This window comes from Chrysemys picta, chromosome 11 (assembly GCF_011386835.1).
Source record: "Chrysemys picta bellii isolate R12L10 chromosome 11, ASM1138683v2, whole genome shotgun sequence".
NCBI classification, from domain to species: domain Eukaryota; kingdom Metazoa; phylum Chordata; order Testudines; family Emydidae; genus Chrysemys; species Chrysemys picta.
Genome location: NC_088801.1, coordinates 71,986,445 through 72,005,374, shown reverse-complemented (window position 1 = coordinate 72,005,374; position 18,930 = coordinate 71,986,445). Strand labels below are relative to the sequence as shown.

General features: G+C 43.3%; 1 protein-coding gene across 1 annotated transcript; it reads right to left on the bottom strand.

The window, feature by feature from the left end:
* Window positions 1-17,244: 17,244 nt before the first annotated feature.
* LOC101931001 (leucine-rich repeat-containing protein 15-like) lies at window positions 17,245-18,698 on the bottom strand. The gene has a single exon (XM_005313758.4). The coding sequence runs from the start codon at window positions 18,675-18,677 to the stop codon at window positions 17,613-17,615; it is 1,065 nt and encodes a 354-aa protein (XP_005313815.2). The 5' UTR covers window positions 18,678-18,698; the 3' UTR covers window positions 17,245-17,612.
* Between the last annotated feature and the right edge of the window lie 232 nt (window positions 18,699-18,930).

Below are 18,930 nucleotides of genomic sequence, written 5' to 3'. Positions count from 1 at the left end.
GTTGTAAAATAGCCACCCGGAGGTCTGTCATAGAATGACCAGACAAGTTAAAGTGTTCTCCCACTGGTTTTTGAGTATTATGATTCCTGATGTCAGATTTGTGTCCATTAATTCTTTTGCGTAGAGACTGTCCGGTTTGGCCAATGTACATGGCAGAGGGGCATTGCTGGCACATGATGGCATATATCTGTGATCCGAAGAAGTGGGCTGTAGTCCACGAAAGCTTATGCTCTAATAAATTTGTTAGTCTCTAAGGTGCCTCAAGTACTCTTTTTTCAGGAATTCAGTCTCTCAGGGTTCTTGCCTTCGGTAGCCAACTACCAACATTTTGATTTATTGGAAGGGAGATATTTAAACAAAAGGACATTACCACTGGAATGAATTCAGGGGAGAAAATTCTCTCTAAGTGGAGACTGAATTCATTTCTGAAGTGAATGGAGCCCCAGCATTAAAACCCTCCTCAAGCTTTGATCCCATCCCAGGCGATAACTACTTAAAATGTGCAACTTTAAGGGGGAGGGGGCTGAGATTTTCAAAACTGTCTAGAGCAGTGGTTCCCAAACTGGGGTTCGTGAACCCCTGGGAGTTCACAAAATGTTATAGGGGGTTCTCGGGAAAAAGTTTCCTAATGGCGGCCAGAGCTGTCCCTAGGAACCCCGAGCAGCCTGGGGCTAGCAGCCCGGAGCGCATGGACTTCCAAGAGCTAAGCAGATCAAAGAAAGCATCTCTATCACATTGAGGTGATTTAAACTTCAAGACTCCTTATAAGAAATGGAAAGGGAGGTGGAAAGTTTTTGCTGTTTTTAAAATTAAATAGGCAGCTAGTATTGTTTTTTAAATTATTATGAAGAACAAGTTTAAGCTTTGTTGTAACGTGTGTTGTTTGCATGGACTGCTCAAGACCTGACTGCTTGTGTAGGAGGAATTCTTTGAGTTGGCTGCTTAAATACCTTCATGCTGTTTCACATCTGATACTCCTTGATGAAACATAGGCGCCTTGATACAAGCTACGAAAGTGAGATCTGGGAAGTGTTTTGCCATTTTCATAATATAATAAAAATACTGTAATGATAAATAATAAATATTGTGTAATAAGCATGTCATAAAAACAAATTTTATATTTCCACGATCACTACTTTTATAATTTATACTCAGGTAAAGGAGAAAATCTCTGGAAATATTCATTTTTAGGAGGGGGTTCGCGAGACTTGACATTTTAGTGAAAGGGGTTCACAGGTTGTTAAAGTTCGGGAACCACTGGTCTAGAGGATGTGCAGCTCCCATTGATTTAATGGAATTTGGGCATCTCAGGTGGCTCTGATACTCTTGGCCTTTGTTTTCTCCCGGTTTTCATGGTTTTTGAACCTACTCTTCAGTACAGTCAAAGGGAGGCGCGATATGCTCCATGGCCTTGGCTAAGTCAGTTACACTTTGGCCCTTTGCTTCTGGATCATGGCAATGATAATGCGTAGAGCTCATGGGGGCATTGGGAGGCTTAAAGGATTTTAGGACTTTCAAGACTATATAGCTGGAATGAGGGGAATTCCCCTTTGTGAGGTGGAGGACCACAAAGTGTGGGCTATTTTCCACCAGTACTGCCAACTTACTGTCGAGAAGACAGAATAAAACTAGCCAGCCTGGTGGACATGATATACCTTGACTTTAGCAATGCTTTTGATACGGTCTCCCACAGTATTCTTCCCAGCAACTTAAAGAAGTATGGACTGGATGAATGGACTATAAGGTGGATAGAAAGCTGGCTACATTGTCGGGCTCAGTGGGTGGTGATCAACGGCTCGAAGTCTAGTTGGCAGCCGGTATCAAGCGGAGTGCCCCAGGGGTCAGTCCTGGGGCCGGTTTTGTTCAACATCTTCATTAATGATCTGGATGATGGGATGAATTGCACCCTCAGCAAGTTCGCGGATGACACTAAGCTGGGGGGAGGTAGATATGCTGGAGGCTTGGAATAGTGTCCAGAATGACCTAGACAAATTGGAGGATTGGGTCATAAGAAATCTGATGAGGTTCAACAAGGACAAGTGCAGAGTCCTGCACTTAGGACGGAAGAATCTCATGCACCACTATAGGCTGGGAACTGACTGGCTAAGCAGCAGTTCTGCAGAAAAGAACCTGGGGATTACAGTGAATGAGAAGCTGATATGAGTCAGCAGTGTGCCTTTGTTGCCAAGGAGACTAATGGCATATTGGGCTGCATTAGTAGAAGCATTGCTAGCAGATAGAGGGAAGTGATTATTCCCCTCTATTCGACACTGGTGAAGCCACATCTGGAGTATTGCATCCAATTTTGGGGGCCCCCCACTACAGAGAGAATGTGGACAAATTGAGAGTCCAGCAGAAGGCAACAAAAATGATCAGGGGGCTGGGGCACATGACTTATGAGGAGAGGCTGAGGGAACTGGGCTTATTTAGTCTGCAGAAGAGAAAAGCGAAGGGCGATTTGATAGAAGCCTTCAACTACCTGAAGGGCGGTTCCAAAAAGGATGGAGTTAGGCTGTTCTCAGTGGTACCAGATGACAGAACAAGGAGCAATGGTCTCAAGTTGCAGTGGGGGAAGTCCAGGTTGGATATTAGGAAACACTATTTCACCCAGGAGGGTGGTGAAGCACTGGAATGGGTTACCTAGGGAGGTGGTGGAATCTCCTTCCTTAGAGGTTTTTAAATCCTGGCTTGACAAGGCCCTGGCTGGAATGATTTAGTTGGGGTTGGTCCTGATTTGAGCAGGGTGTTGGACTAGATGACCTCCTGAGGTCTCTTCCAACCCTAATCTTCTATGATTCTATGACAGGTTTCAGAGTAGCAGCCGTGTTAGTCTGTATCCGCAAAAAGAAATGGAGTACTTGTGGCACCTTAGAGACTAACAAATTTATTTGAGCATAAGCTTTCGTGGGCTACAGCCCACTTCTTCAGATGCATAGAATGGAACATATATTGAGGAGATATATATACACATACAGAGAGCATGAAAAGGCCAATTAAGTAAGAGAATAAAAACTTTTGAAGTGATAATCAAGATAGCCCAGTACAGACAGTTTGATAAGAAGTTTGATAAGAAGTGTGAGAATACTTACATGGGGAGATAGATTCAGTCTCCCCATGTAAGTATTCTCACACTTCTTATCAAACTGTCTGTACTAGGCTATCTTGATTATCACTTCAAAAGTTTTTTTTCTCTTACTTAATTGGCCGCTCAGAGTTGGTAAGACAACTCCCACCTTTTCATGCTCTCTGTATGTGTATATATATCGCCTCAATATATGTTCCATTCTGTGCATCCGAAGAAGTGGGCTGTAGCCCACGAAAGCTTATGCTCAAATAAATGTGTTAGTCTCTATGATTCTGTAATTCACACTTTCATTCCAATCCTCCCCATCCCTACCATACTATAGCAGAGTACCAGCTCTGTTGCAGTTAAGGTTGAGGTTTGCTACCTTTCTAAAGGTGGACTATTCTAAGTGCTCTACAAGCCACATGCTGAAGTGGATTGTCTTGAAATTTGCCATGCCTCATTGGGGTGCTGGCTAGGGTTAGTGATCCAAATTTGGGGTCATTTGAGCAAGGGGTTCCTGAGGTGCAGCCCCTGCAAGAAAACAGCATTTTACAAAATCATCTCATTCTTAAACATTTTGTTTTGTGTTTTGCACACACCTGAGGCTCTAGCTACGGCTTTGATCCTTCCCACATTGATCTCAGTCATTCAGGGTGTACTTCAACTACTGCATGGTCCCCCACAGTTCCCTTGGAGAAGCCATAGTGAAAAAGTTATTAAGGGTAAAGTTTGTCACTCTCGGTCGGTGTGAACCAAATGGAGTCAAATGTACATGTGCAGCAAGAGGGTTTCCAGGCACTCTGTTGTCATAGTAACTGGGCGACTCAAGGAGACATGCCGTAGCCATTCAACCCCAGCTGCAGCCATAGAAAATGCCCTCAAACTTTGTTTGCGCAGAGCTCAGGTTGCACAGTGGTGCCTTGTGCCCTTCCAAAATGTGGCGAGTGAGTAAACATAAAAACGTCTGAAAACCAGAAAACACAAAGTTAAGGTGTATGCCACCCTTGCAATGTAACCTTAACTCTGCCCCCCGGAGCTGGCAATAGCCACTGGGAATGGTTCAGTAAGAGGGATGTAAAACTTAAACTACCAAGGGAAGTGGTGGATTCTTGTCTCTCTTGATGTCTTCAAATCAAGACCAGATGCATTTCTGGAAGATGCTTTAATCATAATAAGTTATTAGGCTCAATATGGGATTTTTCCTCTTTGTAATGCTGCAGTACCTGTTAAAATGGTTACTCCTGTTATGCACAAGTAATTTGCTTAGAATGTTTTTGTTTCTTTTACCACAATTTTTCGAGGAGGTTTAAAGCCCTTTTTAGCATAACTGTTGGATCTGGAGTATCTATATTAACAATGATCTTAATACTAATAATTGCATTCATGTAACAATTTTTGCAAGAATTCCAAAGTGCTTTACATATGTTAATTAATGAAACCTCACAACACTCGGTAAAGTAAGTAGGAACATACATGTTTTATAGCCAGGGAAACAGAGTCATAGGGCTTCTGCTCCTCCAGTGAATCGGTGGCAGAACTGAGAATGGGCCCAACCCTCCTAACTGTCCACTACCACCACTCACACTAGATATACATAGGAAGCAAAATGCAGAAGAACTATATTACAACAGGAATGTTATCACCTGGACAAGGGCCACTCTCAGGCCCCTCCATGCCAGACACTCTACACAGTGAGGTGTTTCCCATCTCCATGACAACTGGAGGAAGGCCAGCCCTTGGCTCTGAGACTGGGCTTAGTGCCATCCCTAGGAAGGACTCCCCACACTCATCTGCCTCCAAGCAGTGAGCACAGCAGACTCCAGGGCTTCATGGGATTTTCCTTTGGGGTTGAAGGACAGTGCCTCTCCTCCTCTCCCCACTCAGACGTGGCAGACAATCTGCCCACACACTCACCAGGCAGGCTGCAGGGGCAAAGGCAAAGCAGCCCACCGGGGTGTGGGTGAGGTCCATGCTGAGATGGTTGAACAGGCTTGCAGCAAAGCTGCATTCCCAGCTAGCATGCGAGCATCCTTTTGGTATGAAGCAAGCAGCAGACCATCCTAAGAAGGCAAGTAATTGTCATCAGTGACTCCATATTAAGGAGAATGGACAGCGAATTCAGCGAAGGTCACAAGGGCAACAGAATGGTGTACAGTCTCCCTGGAGCAAAAATCAGACAATCAGATGGAATTATGATTTGCCGAACATTAGCATACCTCTTCTAGAATAAAATCTTTGACTCAGCTCTTGGGCTAGTGGGTCTCATGTGTGGATACAAAGCAAGAATTGTGCTGGCTAAAGGATATATGGGACCACTATGCTTTGAATGGTTCCTTCTGGCCCTCGGAAATTAGAAAGCTGTCCACCTCTCTTTCACCTAAAATAGGATTCAACCATGAAAACAATAAAATGGTTCACCTCAGGTGAGACACTTTGTCTAAGGACCTATAGATCAGCCAAGACCAGGTGTTCCTCTTCCCAAGAATAGAAACTAAAATGGCTAAATGAAAGTGTTGTTAATCACCTTGGCAAGAATCTCTTATTTTCCTTCCCATCCTAGCTAAAAAGAACTTCAAGGTGCCAAGAAAGGGTCAGACCCTGCTTTCCTATGCAAATTGCACATGGAGTGGATCTAGAGATATGTGGGGAAGCTGAAAGTTAAGCAAACTAGAAATGTGGATGTTGAAGGTCAAATTGGACTAACTGCCAGTTTCCCCAGGAAACCCAAACCACGTTTTCACCCCAACAATACATTGTTTTCCTTGTAAATCAAGTATACCATGGATAATCTTTCACCCCAAATTAGAAGCTTCACATTTCTTTGCGTCAGACCCACATCCTTCTATAGGTGAATGATGTCTCTTGTTCTTGGTAAGTCCTAAATAAATGTGAAATGCTTATGTACAATCAAAGAATGTATGGAGTATGTCCTTGAAATGTAGGCGATAAGGATTTTGTTGCTTTTTATTGTAAATAATTGTTGCATTCTAGAAGAGATTGGAATTGTCTGGCCGAAGGAAGAAGAAATGTAAAAGGATATGAATCAGGGGATAGCTTTGGGATATTTAGAGAAATTGTTTAAAAGGGAGGATCCCAATTGCTAGGAGGGACCAATAATGAATTATAGTCCTTGAAATGAATTGAACTTAAAAAGCCTCTGATAAGAAAAGGATTGAAGACATTTGTTATACAGCACCACCATCTACTGGATATCAATGAAAGCAGCAAAGAAAGAGCTCAAAACCAAATCACTCACTTGGCATGTGTCCAATAGGAATAAGAGAGTGGCCCCCCTGTTATGAGACCTGAAACAAGGGTATATAAACTGAACTGATCATGCTCAAGAGAGTTGACTGAACCCAATACAAGAAGCTTCAGAATCCTAAGCACGACCAACACCTGGACCAGCCATGTGGAAAGGAGTCCCTCCTATCCGAGGTGTGATGAGGTTTATAAACCCCACACTGGAACCAAAGGGCCTAAGGGGCAACTCTGGGACAAGGCAGGCCACCCAGCCCCACCTGCAGAACATGGTCCAGCTAGAGATGGAGCTTCAAAGGGAGCCAGACAGCTCAGAAGAGGGCTGACAATGCAGGGAGAGAGACCTACCCTGAAAGCTCCTGAAGAAAGACACTACAGAAGCCTTTCTTGGGGAGAAACAGCCTGCCTGCTGCACTCAGAGGGGCTGAAGGTTCAGTTATTCCTGTTTTCTTTTGTTACTGTGTCAAACTTTAAGACTTTGGTGGGGTAGTGAGGGGTAGGAAGAGGCCCAGGGAGGCTGCCTTAAGGCACGCCGGGGTGTCGGACACTGTTGCTTCTCACAGGGCTCTGGGCCAGAGCTCGGTAGAGTGGCAGGGCCCAGGCTGCCCTGCCATCTCCTAGTGACTTGCCTTAACTCCAACACCTTGAGAACATAACATTTAAGGAGTCATGTATCTATACTGAAAATTATTTGTACATACATTTCACAATGATTATGACAACCAGAGGCTACTGGCTCTTGGTAGAGACCTCACATGCCACTGAACTATTAAGTATATATTTGGCCCAGGGGATTCCTGTAAAACCCTTGGCACCCCTTGTGCCCTTTGCCAATTGGCACCAAGGGGTCCCTAGGTCACAGCTTGATACTACAGGGCCTTCTACTGATATCCTTACCCATGCTGATGCAGCGTTTGCTAGGAGGGTGTTTACAGAATGTGCCGTCCCAGTAACCTTTAAATTCCTTTTCCACTCTACATGGTTAATTTGAACCCTTCCTCCGTAAGGATGGTTTACTGCTTTGTATATCCTACTTCAATGACAGGCTGACACGGAAGGGACTGGGAAAGGGAAAACGTCTGAATTACCTGTGAATTTTCTGGCAATTCCTCATTTGTTAATTTAGTTTGAAAGGGAAGAGGGTGTTCCTCCAGGAAATCCCTAAATTTCATGTCAAAGTTCTGCTGCAAAGGGCTTGAATTGAATAGTGCTCTTCAACCCATCTGTAGTTAGTATCTTTCAGCTTTGGAAGCTCTCGCTCTGCTGGGGCATTCCTTCTGAGGGGTGGGTCTAAGCCCAGGCTCTGAGCAAAGATCTGGTCAGCCTCCAGTTGCTATGGAGACAGGGAATGTCCACTGGGAAGACTGACATGGAGTGTCCTAGAAAGAAGATTCACAGGTAAGGCAGTATTTTCTCTCCTAGCTATGTAGGTGTTTATCTGGTCCTCATCAGCAAAGCACCTGAGCATTGAAAGATTTAATCCTCACAGCACCCCTGCAAGGGAGAAAAGTGGTATCCCCATTTTACAGATGGGGAACTGTTGCAGCGAGCAGATGAAGTGACTGGCCCAACTTAATGGAGAAAGCCTGTGGCTGAACCAGGAATTTAAGGCAGGTTATCCCGAGTCATAGGCCAGTGTCCTGCTATTAAAACATTCTTCCTATGCTTATGTGTACCTCTGTTTGGTGGCTCATGATCTTATTAGACCCTCTTTTAAACAAAAAGTGTTCAGTATGATTGAAGTGGAGAGAAAAGGAAAAGATTGGTCTCAATTCTCCACTGCCTTGCATCCTGTGTTGTCAATTCCCCTAATTCTGCCTTGTGGCCCATGTCTTTTTCATTAGAGCTGGGCAAATTTTTTGGCCAGAATATTAATCCCCTCACTGAAAAAAAAATGCAGATTTGGGGCAACCAAAACATTTAGTGAATTCATGTCAAATTTGCTTCAGTCAATCCCCACCCTCCCCAAAAGAAATTAGAAAAAAAAATCTAAAATGTTTCATTTTCAAAAAATGAAAAGGTTTTGACTTTTCAGTTTGAAACACCTTTTTGTTTAGAAAATGTATGCAATTTCATTTAAAAAATTGTAAAAGCTCAAGAATGCAATGAAGTGTTTTGTTCAACCCAAAATGTTTTTTTTAAATATTTTGGTTCTCCGAAAATGTTTCAGTTTGATTTGACCAGAAACATTTTATTTGAAAAATCAGCTATTCTCACAGCTCTATTTTCCCATAAGATTTATCATCTTCAGCATCTCTGAGAGAAGGAATCCTCAAATGAATCCAATTGGAGTCCCCCTTGTCTATGAACATGCACATAATCTCTGCTGGGGGTCAATCCAAACCCCACTGAAGTCAATGGGAGCAAGTGTCACAGTTGCTTTGGAAAGAGGTCTCAGCCAGAATCAAAGGAATTAGCTAAGGTAGCCCTATTCTCCCCTTACACAAAAGAGCTCAAAAAAGAATTAAAACTCCTTATAAGTAAGATGCATTCATTAGCTATGCCTAGCAGATCTGATAAGACTTGGAGGGGCCAAAAGCATCACTCCATGAGGAGATAGATACCAGCGGTGCTGAAGTTGTCATATTTTGTTCTTTATTCATAGATTCACTAGTACTTTTACACAATCCCTGAACTAGAGTAGCAGAAAATGCAGGGGACAAGAAATACATTGGCAGAGCAGTGTAGTGACATAGGAGCGGAGTAACATGAGGTGCTACAGATTGGGTCTGTAGTCTTTTGAAAGCATTTTCTGGAGAAAAAGGGCTGAACTAATAGGGAGCACTGAAAATCAGGGCTGCAGTGCATTGGGAGAGTTCTGTGGAAATGGGTCACTGGAACAGCAGCAACCACTTCAGATTGCGATTGAATTGCATTGACAGAACATAGTGAGGGTCCTGGATTGAAATGCCAGTAGGCCAAGAGCATGTTGGGAGAATCTTCCAGAGGGCCAGTTAGTAATATTCGTGGCTGTATGCAACACTTCCAATAAAGTAAAAGACTCTCCATCCCCAAAATAAGCAATATGAAGAAAAGCAGCCCATGGTGTACACAATATAGAAAATGTACTCCTAAATAGATGTCAGGCATTTAATCACATCTGTTTGTTATACTTGCATTTAAATGATTAAAATATGAAGGGAAGGAAGGAAGGCAGTTTAGTGTAGTCACTGATGTGTAGTCACTGATAATCTATGCAATAGCAACACAGCTGTGGCTCATTTAAACTAAGGGAAATGAGGTTCAGCTTAGGTTGCACTGATTGAAAATTCCATGGCTAAAAGCTAAGCGTGAATCAAATCAACATTTAAATTACAATGTCTTAAGGTATTACATAAAGCTCTCTATGCCGAAAAGCAGAAAGGGGAGCTTATTTCCAGGTGCTGGATTTTCTGTTATGACTACATCCATATTTATCCTCCAGTATCATTGCTGAAGAACGCAGGGGTTTTTCCTTGCAATGACCTTGGAATGACTTGAATGGATAGAATGTCTAAAGCTACAATAAATGAATAATAAGTTGAGATGCAATATATTCAAGTAGGATGGGGATGTCCAAGCTTCTACACAACTTTACTCATAGTACCATATACATTAAAATTAAATGGAATCCCAGAACACACAGCCAATAATGCGAGGTGAATAGATAACAAGGTGAGAACAGTGAGTTGTGGAAAGGTGAGCTATGGACTTATAGGATCCTGTAACAGGGCAGCCTGCCCCTTTCAGGGCCAGAAGACCTGGAGCCAGACACCCCTTTCAGTTAGCTCCACCCTGCTACACCTGGACAGGGTGGTTGATGTCAGAAGCCATAACTAGGCATTTTATTGCCTGGGGCAAGGAAGCATATGTGCTATTGTACTCCTTAGCAAGTTGTCCATGTTTCCACTCTTTGTAGGATTTCCTTTGCATTTTCAGGTTATTAAAGAGCTTCTGATGGAGCCATATTGACCTCTTACTATTCTTCCAATCTTCCCTTTGCATTGGGATAGTTTGGAGTTGTGCCTTTAGTATTGTCTCCTTGAGAAACTGCTGGCTCTCCTGACCTCCTTTATGCCTTAGATTTTCTTCCCTGGGACATGACCTACCAGCTATGACTTTGTCAAAATCTGCATTTTTGAGGTCCATTGTCCTTATTCTGCTGCTTTCGCTCTTTTCTTTCCTTTGAATCCTCAAATCTATCATTTCATGATCACTCTCACTCAAATCCCCTTTTCAGCTTTAGATTCACGACCAATTCCTCCACGGTGGTCAGAATCTGGTGTAAAATGGCTGACTGCCTGGTTAGACCGAGGGACTTTCTGAAACAAAAAATAGTCCCCAGTGCACTCCACGGACATACTGGAAATTTTGTGTTTTGCCCTATTACTTTTCCAACAGATATCGGGATAGTAAATTCCCCCCTTACTACCAGGTCTTGTGTTTTGGGTATTTTTATTGTTTGTTCTAGAAATGCCTCATCCACCTCCTCTTTCTGATTTATTTGTCTATACTAGACTCTACCATGACATCAGCCCTGTTTTTTCCCCCCTTTCATCTTCACCCAGAGACTTTCAAGTGATTTACCTCTCACCTTCTTCTAGATCTCAGAACAAATATATCTATTCTTGATGTATAATATACTTCTTCCTTTTTGCTCTGTGTGTCCTTCCTGAATGAACTATACACTTCTGAACTACTATTACAATCATGAGATTTATTCCACCAAGTTTCTCTGATGACAATTAAGTCATAATTTAGCTGATGTACTAATGCTTCTTGTTCATTCCTTGTTCTTGCTTGCATTTGTGAATGGCCATCTAAGATGCAACGCTTTGGGGAAACCTAGTTATGCAGCATCAGCCATATCTGGACTCCTTATGCACAATCATTACACACACACAGCAACCAGTCTGTTATAGTTATTCAGTTTCCCTCTGTAGACAAACCTTAGTCTGACTGTCGCTATGAATCATATTAATACCATTTTGCATATGTAAAATGCTGTCTATCCATGAGTCTCAAAGCACTTACAAACATTTAAGCTTTAAGCCTCAGCACCCACTGGATTTGATGTCTGGGGAAACAAAGGAGAAAAATAGGGTTGGGGGGAACTCTGTGGCTTTACATGCAGGATGTGATCTAACAGAGTTTCATGGTTTTGAGAAAAGAATCTAGAAAATGCAATTACCTGGATTTAGGGCTTGTCTTCACTGCAGAGTTAACCTGAGTTATAACACAAGGGCTGCCCTTAACTTGAGTCCCATCCACACATACAAATTCAGCTTGAGTTGGCTGAGGGGGTATAGGTTAAAAGCTGAGTGAGCGCAGCTTATCAACTGCTGACATCTGTACCGTGGATGCACTCTAGCATCAGCTGAGTCCTCCTCTGCCTTCCCACAATTCCCCCCCATGCCCAGAGAGAACAGACAAGAAAGAATGCATACAGATGCTCAGGTTGCTGCAGGGCTAAGAACCAGGGGATGAGCCCCCATAAATCTTATGCCGTACAAGAAAGACTGTAATGCCAGTATGGACACAGCAGCTCACGTTTTATTTTACGGTGTGGCTGCTCTCACTTGTGCTAGGCTAAGTCAAGAGGAGTAACTCCAGAGTAGGTCATTCAGGTTAACTCTGCTGGAAAGACATGCCCTGAGAGTTCAGGGGTCAGATCTGCAGCTAGTGTCAGTGAGCTGCCTCCACTGAAGTCATCGTGTAATGCCCAGGAGTCAGGTGAGTCACACGGCAGTCCAGATCCATGGTCGGAGTTCATGCAAGAGGTCTGACAGCCAGAAGATCTTTGAGACCAAGGGAAGGCACAGCAAGTCAACTGCCAGGGTCAGGTGAGGCACCAAAGCAGGCTCCAAGTAACAGCCAGCAGCAGCTTGGTGCTCAGACAAGGCCAGAGCAGAAGCAGGAAGTTTATACATGGTCACCAGCCAATGAGGGTCAAGACTGTGTGGCCAATCAGGAAGCAGGTTTTGGAGCCCTGGAAGCTGGCCCACCCAAGTCTGTGAATTCTGTCAGTCTGGTGAACTGGTGTGGTGTAATAGTCAACACTGCTTCTCAAGCACCCTGGAGAGCAGGGTTTGAAACTAGGATCCTGAGGCACTGCTGTAAACAGTGCTATTATTTAATTTGCACCAGCTAAAAATTTAGTCCCAAGTCTATAACTATGTCTCGAGCAGTCACTTTTGTTACAGCACATGTACACAAAGTGCAATTTTGCAAAGGCTCATTCACTTGGCCATGCTACCCATACTTCGTTTGCAGCATGAAACACTTATAAAAATATATCAGCTTTGTAATGCCCACGGGGATTGGCCTGAAAACAAGTTTGGGTTGAGCCTGAAAGAGCGTAGGATACCTTAAATGAAATAATTCTGAAAAAGACGAAGTGTCACCATCAAGCAACTCAGGCACTAAGTTTAGATTTTGCTAAGAAGGTGGGTTAGTTACAAGGCCTAATATGAACAGGAATGTTTTCAGGAATGTAAAAACAATAAAATCAGGAACAGGTATTTATAGAATAAATGGTAATCAAATATCTAAGTGTCTACCTGTACTCTGTCTATTTTTCTGGGTACATAATGGGTATGTTAATTTTTCCAAAACAACCTCCCATATTTTTGAGCCATTCTTTTAGAGTTGGACTATTTATCTTTTTCCAATGAGATGCTGACTAGCAGATGAGTGACTAATTCTTCATTTCCTTCTGTGTGACCATCTTAGCTAGGAAGCCCCAGGAGGATTACCAAAGAATCATTTGGTAATAAATACCCAACAATTTGTGATACTTGACTCTGAATTACAGTTCAAATACCCTCTGATGTCTGGACACATCCACTATATCTGCACAAAAATCTCCTCCTTTACCCCAGTTTCTCTAACACTTATCCCCCTTCAAGCTCTGCATTTTTTTTTTTAATGTGACTGGTTTTAACCTGGCAGGTACCCTTGATATAGTATCTTAAAGAAATTTTATTTTATTGTGCTACAGACTGAGGTTGCTAGTCCTCTTTTCCAGATCAAACCCCTTTCCTCTGGTGTAATTTGTCTCTCCAGATCCTTTTTCCAGAGCGTCATCGTGAAGGGGAACACTCCCCGCCAGTGTCACCTAGTGGTCAGGCAGGGGTGTGGCAAGTTGTATTCCACTAGGGAGTTCCCCTTTCTCACTATATCTCCACCCTGTGGTGGAGATATCCTTTTAGTGGCATAGGCCTCTGGCCAGGTCATGCATGGCAAGGTCTTTAGAAGTCAGCAAAGGCTTGACAGCATCCCCTTTGGGTCCACATCTTGGCATCGGGACCCTTCTACCTTCAGAGTGGTCCCTGCCAAGGGATAGATTTCTGTTGTTGTCCCCTCTTTAGGGGTTGGTAGGGAAGCCCAGGCCAAACCTTTTCACCACATTCCCATCCAGGGCCCAATGGTAGGTGGCTGAGTGCTGCACCTTGGTGTACTATGCAGCTGCTTCCTTGGCTCACTTCCTACCAGTGCTCTCTCTTCCCAAGGGGTAGAGTAAATAACTGAACACATACAAAGTTTCTGACCTTGCAAATGTCACCGGTGCTTCCTTTGCAGGCTTGGTCAGGTCAGTAGCACCACGCTTCAGGCAACAAGAGCCCCTGTAGTGCTCCTTCCCAGTAGCTCAGCACACAAGTCAGCTCACCTCCCCTGTCTGCTTGCCATGGAGCTGCTCTGCCTCCTCCTTTTTAAGATCCTCCTACAGCCTGTTCAGGCTTTGCAGTGGGGTGGGGCCAGGTGTGCCACAGCAGCTCCTTAACCCCTTCTTCTCCAGTGTGGGGTCTGGATACCCCATCCCGGTCATATACAAACATTTTTTTGTTAGGAAGGTTGTCTGCAGAGATTGATACACTCATGTGCAAAAAAAAAAAAAAATGCAGCATACCAGTCCAATTTGTGTGAGTATTAACATTTGATAGATGTCCCTGGTTTGTTAAATATGTGTAATCAGAGCTTTCACTCCATTTAACAAAATCACCAGAAACAAATGTCGTGGGTAGTGAAAAGAAATTCACTCTGTAAATGCAAACACTCGGTTAAGTACAGAGATCTGATGATAAGATTAGTGCAGAACGGTTCTCTAAACAAATTGCTCACCCTTGTAATGATTCTCTTGTCTCTGATACTTACGTGGCAAGGAACTGTAAACCTGTTACCCTGAAAAGTGAGTTTGGGGGCACAGCTACACTAACCTGCCTATTGCCCCCTTAATCTGTTCTTCCCGAGGTCAAAGTTCCCGGGGTTGCTAAGGAAATGCTAAAGGACATGGATATAACCTTCTGATAAAGTAATTGACACAGGCAATAATCCTTCCAGAACAAGGTATCTTTTTATTAAAGTAACTAATAATCCCTAATATCGTGTATCCTAAAAATCCTAAATAAGGCACAAAATTCCAGAGACACAAGTCCCTTATTGCATGTTAAAGAGCACTTATACTACAATAGCACGAAGTTCAAATATATTAAGTGAAGCAATTTGTTGCAAGTGGCCAGTTTGCAACAAATGGCTGACAGCAGATCTTAAATTGCTTTAAAGTTTACATAGATAAAAAACAATTAAAACACATTTCATGCACATACATATTAAATACTACAATAAACTAACCTAAACTGTACATATACTAAAATTATAACTAAAAGAATATTATTAAGCTTAATCTATAAATTTGTTGCTGCTTTCCTTTAAAAATCAAATTATTACTGCTGCTGTTCAGCGCCTGGTCAGTCAGTTCTGCTCCACTCCAGCTTTCTTTTCTCACTCTGCAGCCGTTTTTCTTTGGCTTCTCTTCCTGGCTTACCGGCTCTCCCTGCACGGCTCTCTGCCTCTCAGATGCAGCTTCTGGACTCCAAAAATGCTGCTGGCATCTGGCCTTTTATGCTACATTGTAGCTCTTTCTTTATATAGATTCCTATTCCTAGCTAGTTACCTCACTTGCACATGCTCAGTCTTGACCATTACCTCAGAACTCTGATTGACAGGTCTGACCTTTAAAACAAGCTGTGACTGGTCTGAGTGGGTTCTGACCAGTTAGAGGCTTAGCTGATGGACCTCTTTGTCACCTTACTGCACATGTTCAATACTTGCCAATCTTGCACATGCTCACTGATGTCCTTCACCTCAGAGCTGTGGTTCTGCTGAGCCACACCCACTTGGCTCTTTGCCGGGGCACTTTTTTTAAAGAAATCCTAAATTCTTACTGAGCATCTCAGAGTGGAGTGATTTCTGCTCACTAAGAATAGAGATCAGAGGTACAAAGTAGAGACTGGAGAGTTTTCTCTGGTAATAAACCCCTTGAAACTTCCTGAATAAATAAATAATTAAAAATAAGCAGCAGCATTTGTAATCAACTATTCTCCTGCAGTGTTGGAAACTGAAACAGAGCAGCATTGGGCTGGTATACGGTCACTAGAAAGTGAGACTAACTAAAGAAAGTTGCCAAATCCTGCCTTGTTTTAAGGCAAGTTTGCAATGTTCTTGTGGCCCAAAGCTGCCCCAAAGCTTGCATACCTGGTGCCTAGACAGAGGGTCTCCACTTGTGTAGTGGCTTTGACACCATCCCCTCCCTACAGATAGTGTAGGGGCATGGCTGGAGGAAAGGGGTTATAATTGGGGTGTCTTTGTATCCTGTGCTACCAGAACAAGGCCTGGAGGCTGTGTGTAGCCAGTGAACAACAGAGCTGCCTGAAGACTGCTCTAATATGCACTGGTGCTGAGTGATTCCAAGATTGGGAGGTTCCAAGGTGGCCTTTGTGTCCTCCCGCAAAACTACGCCTAGTTCTCAGCCCCAGATAAGAACCTGGACCAGAAAATGAAAACAGAGAAGCACATCAGTCCACTTTCACTGTCGAGGCTGAGTCAAATGCAACAGAGAAACAGCAGAACTGGTGAAAACAATCAACGAGATTTTCAAATTCACCCTGGTAGGGTTTTTTATGATGATTAATTTTCTTAGAGAAACAGACAATGAAAAGTACAAATTTATACAATTTACAGCTTGTGTAAATTCCCAAATACTGCATGCTTCACAGGACCGCTAAGAGAATTACATATCTATGCAATTTTACAACTCATTGAAATTGCAAGACCAGACAATCTTATATATGCATAACGTGCTAGGGTGGTGGTACCAGTAACAAAATAGGGGAAGACATACATGAATAGGCAGAGGAGGGAAGGAGGGGAAGGAGGGGGGGGGCAAGGTGGAATGGAAGTCTGGCATTCTTTGAAATATCTCAATGTTTTTTATGCAAATTTATCTAGAAACAGGAACCCTTTACAGTCCAAGAAATAAAAGTGAGATTCAGGTCCATTTGGTTGTGATAAGAATTTTTTTTCCAGTGTTGTTGCAGCTGTGTCGGTCCCAGGATATTAGAGAGACAAAGACCCGAAGAAGAGCTCTGTGTAGCTTGAAAGCTTGTCTCCTTCACCAACAGAAGTTGGTCCAATAAAAGATATTCCCTTCCCCACCTGGTCCCACTAAGAATTACTGTTGGCATGAGCGGTCTTACAAACGAGGGTGATGAATGTTGTGTCATCTGCTTGATAGCCTCAGACTACTCACCACACAGAATCCCATGAGGGAGAGAGAGTCTCTGGGTGGAATGATTCAGACCCTGATTCCATTTGGTTTTGGATTTTCGGTTTTGGATTACCTTGCCAAATGCTCACCTCTTGCCACACCTCCAGAGGATAGGGGAGTTGCAAGAGAATTGTGGGAGGTGAGTTGCAATCACCTGCAGTAGTTTGATGCAAATCACAATCATATAGGGCATAGTCTTCTTGAGCACTGTGGGTGTAGAGCAAGGCAAGGAAGACGAGAGGTAAAGAGATATAGAAGGCTCTGGAGAGGACACTCTATTTTAATAATCTGCAGTGACAGCAAGGCAAGAACTTCTTTCTTTAACTATCGGATGTGATTTTTAACTTTGAGGTTCTCTCTATAATTGGCAGTTAAGTTTTGTTCTTTTCACTGTAGTGGAAGGTTCAGTACAGACACTCTGGTGTCATGGAGCTTGTGCTAAAATCACAAGGAACAAGCAGCAGGCGTGTCTCCGGAGGCAGAAACAACCTGTCCAACAAGTCCCTTCTGAGGAAGTTGTTTCAAACTTTTGCCTTCCTTTCAGGTGAGGTTCTTCACCATCTGGCAGGACAGAGCTCAGGCTACAGCCACCAATGTTTTCTCATAACCATCCTCCAAAAGAAACCGCAAAGTCTGACCTAGATTGCTTATTACATGTTCAAGTAATAAAAGTTTTGGAGAAAGGCCCTGATAGCAAGCTCAGTCTTGTGATTCGTAAGAGATGTCACTGTCCTCACTCCAGTGCTTGCCTGTCCTTTTCTTCCTGTTCCTCTCAGCCATCACAATAGCTGCCACCACAGTAATGAACACTGTGAAGGTAATGACGAGAACCGTCACAGTCTCTGCGACGCAGAGCTGGGTGTCCACTGATGACAGGGACAGGTTTCTCAGGACTTGCGGCTCCATGCATGTCATGTTGTCGTAGTCATCCAAGATCAGCCGCTTGACACTGTGCAGCTTTGCAAAGACTCTCTGCAGGTCACAGTCACAGATCCACGGGTTGTAGGAGAGCAAGATGTGTGTCCCAGGGGTCTGGATTGTTAGGAAGGTTTTGAATCGGATATGTTCAATTTCATTGTGCACCAAGTTAAGTACCGTTAGGCTGTTCAAGGATGTAAAGACCCCAGGAGAAATCGTCTTTATCCTGTTGCCCTCCAAGTTCAGAAACTCTAAATGCTGCAGCATGGAGAAGACCCCATTGTGGAGGTTCAAGAGGTGATTATTTTGAAGATGAAGCTGCCTCAAGCGGGTCAGACTCCGGAAGGCTCCCATTTCTATGGAGGAGATGTTGTTATTTTGGAAGCTGAGCTTCTGAAGGTTCTCAAAATGCTGGAAGTTCCTGTAATATAGTTCCTGGAGCCTATTATAGGACAAATTCAGCTCTCTGAGAGAGGTGAGCCCTGTGGAAAAACTGCTTCCAAGCACTGTAATCTCGTTTCTATGGATATCAAGCTTCTGGAGTCTCTCTAAAGAGCTAAATGCTCTCTCTCCAACTTCGGTGATGTAGTTCCCACTCAGAAGTAGAACTTGTAACTTCCACAGGGATCTCAGAACTTTGCTTGGAACAGAATACAGGTTACTGATGGACAAATCCAAGTGCTCAGTCTCAGGTGGGAAGATGAGGTTGTCAGTCACATTGACTCCAGAGCAGTTCACAAACTTGGCCTCTTCTTTGCAAAGGCAGATTTCCTGACATAGGTAATGAAATTCAGACTCGCCAAAGAAGAAGTGAATCCAAATCCAGATTAAATAGTGGACACGCATCTTCCGCCTCCTTGCATGTACTCTAGTGTATCTGTACAAGAGGAATAAAAGATGTAAGCATATGTTACAACTATATGTAGCATATTGGGCATAATATAGGAAGGAAAGCACATATTTCAATGTTACAGGCTTCCACGTGGCTTCCATTGCCTTTACTAGGTTAAAACTATTACACCTCTGCCAGGGGTGTATAGATCCTGTTCTACCATGGCCCATGCAGGGGTTATCAGGTTGGCTGGCTATCTCCTCAGCT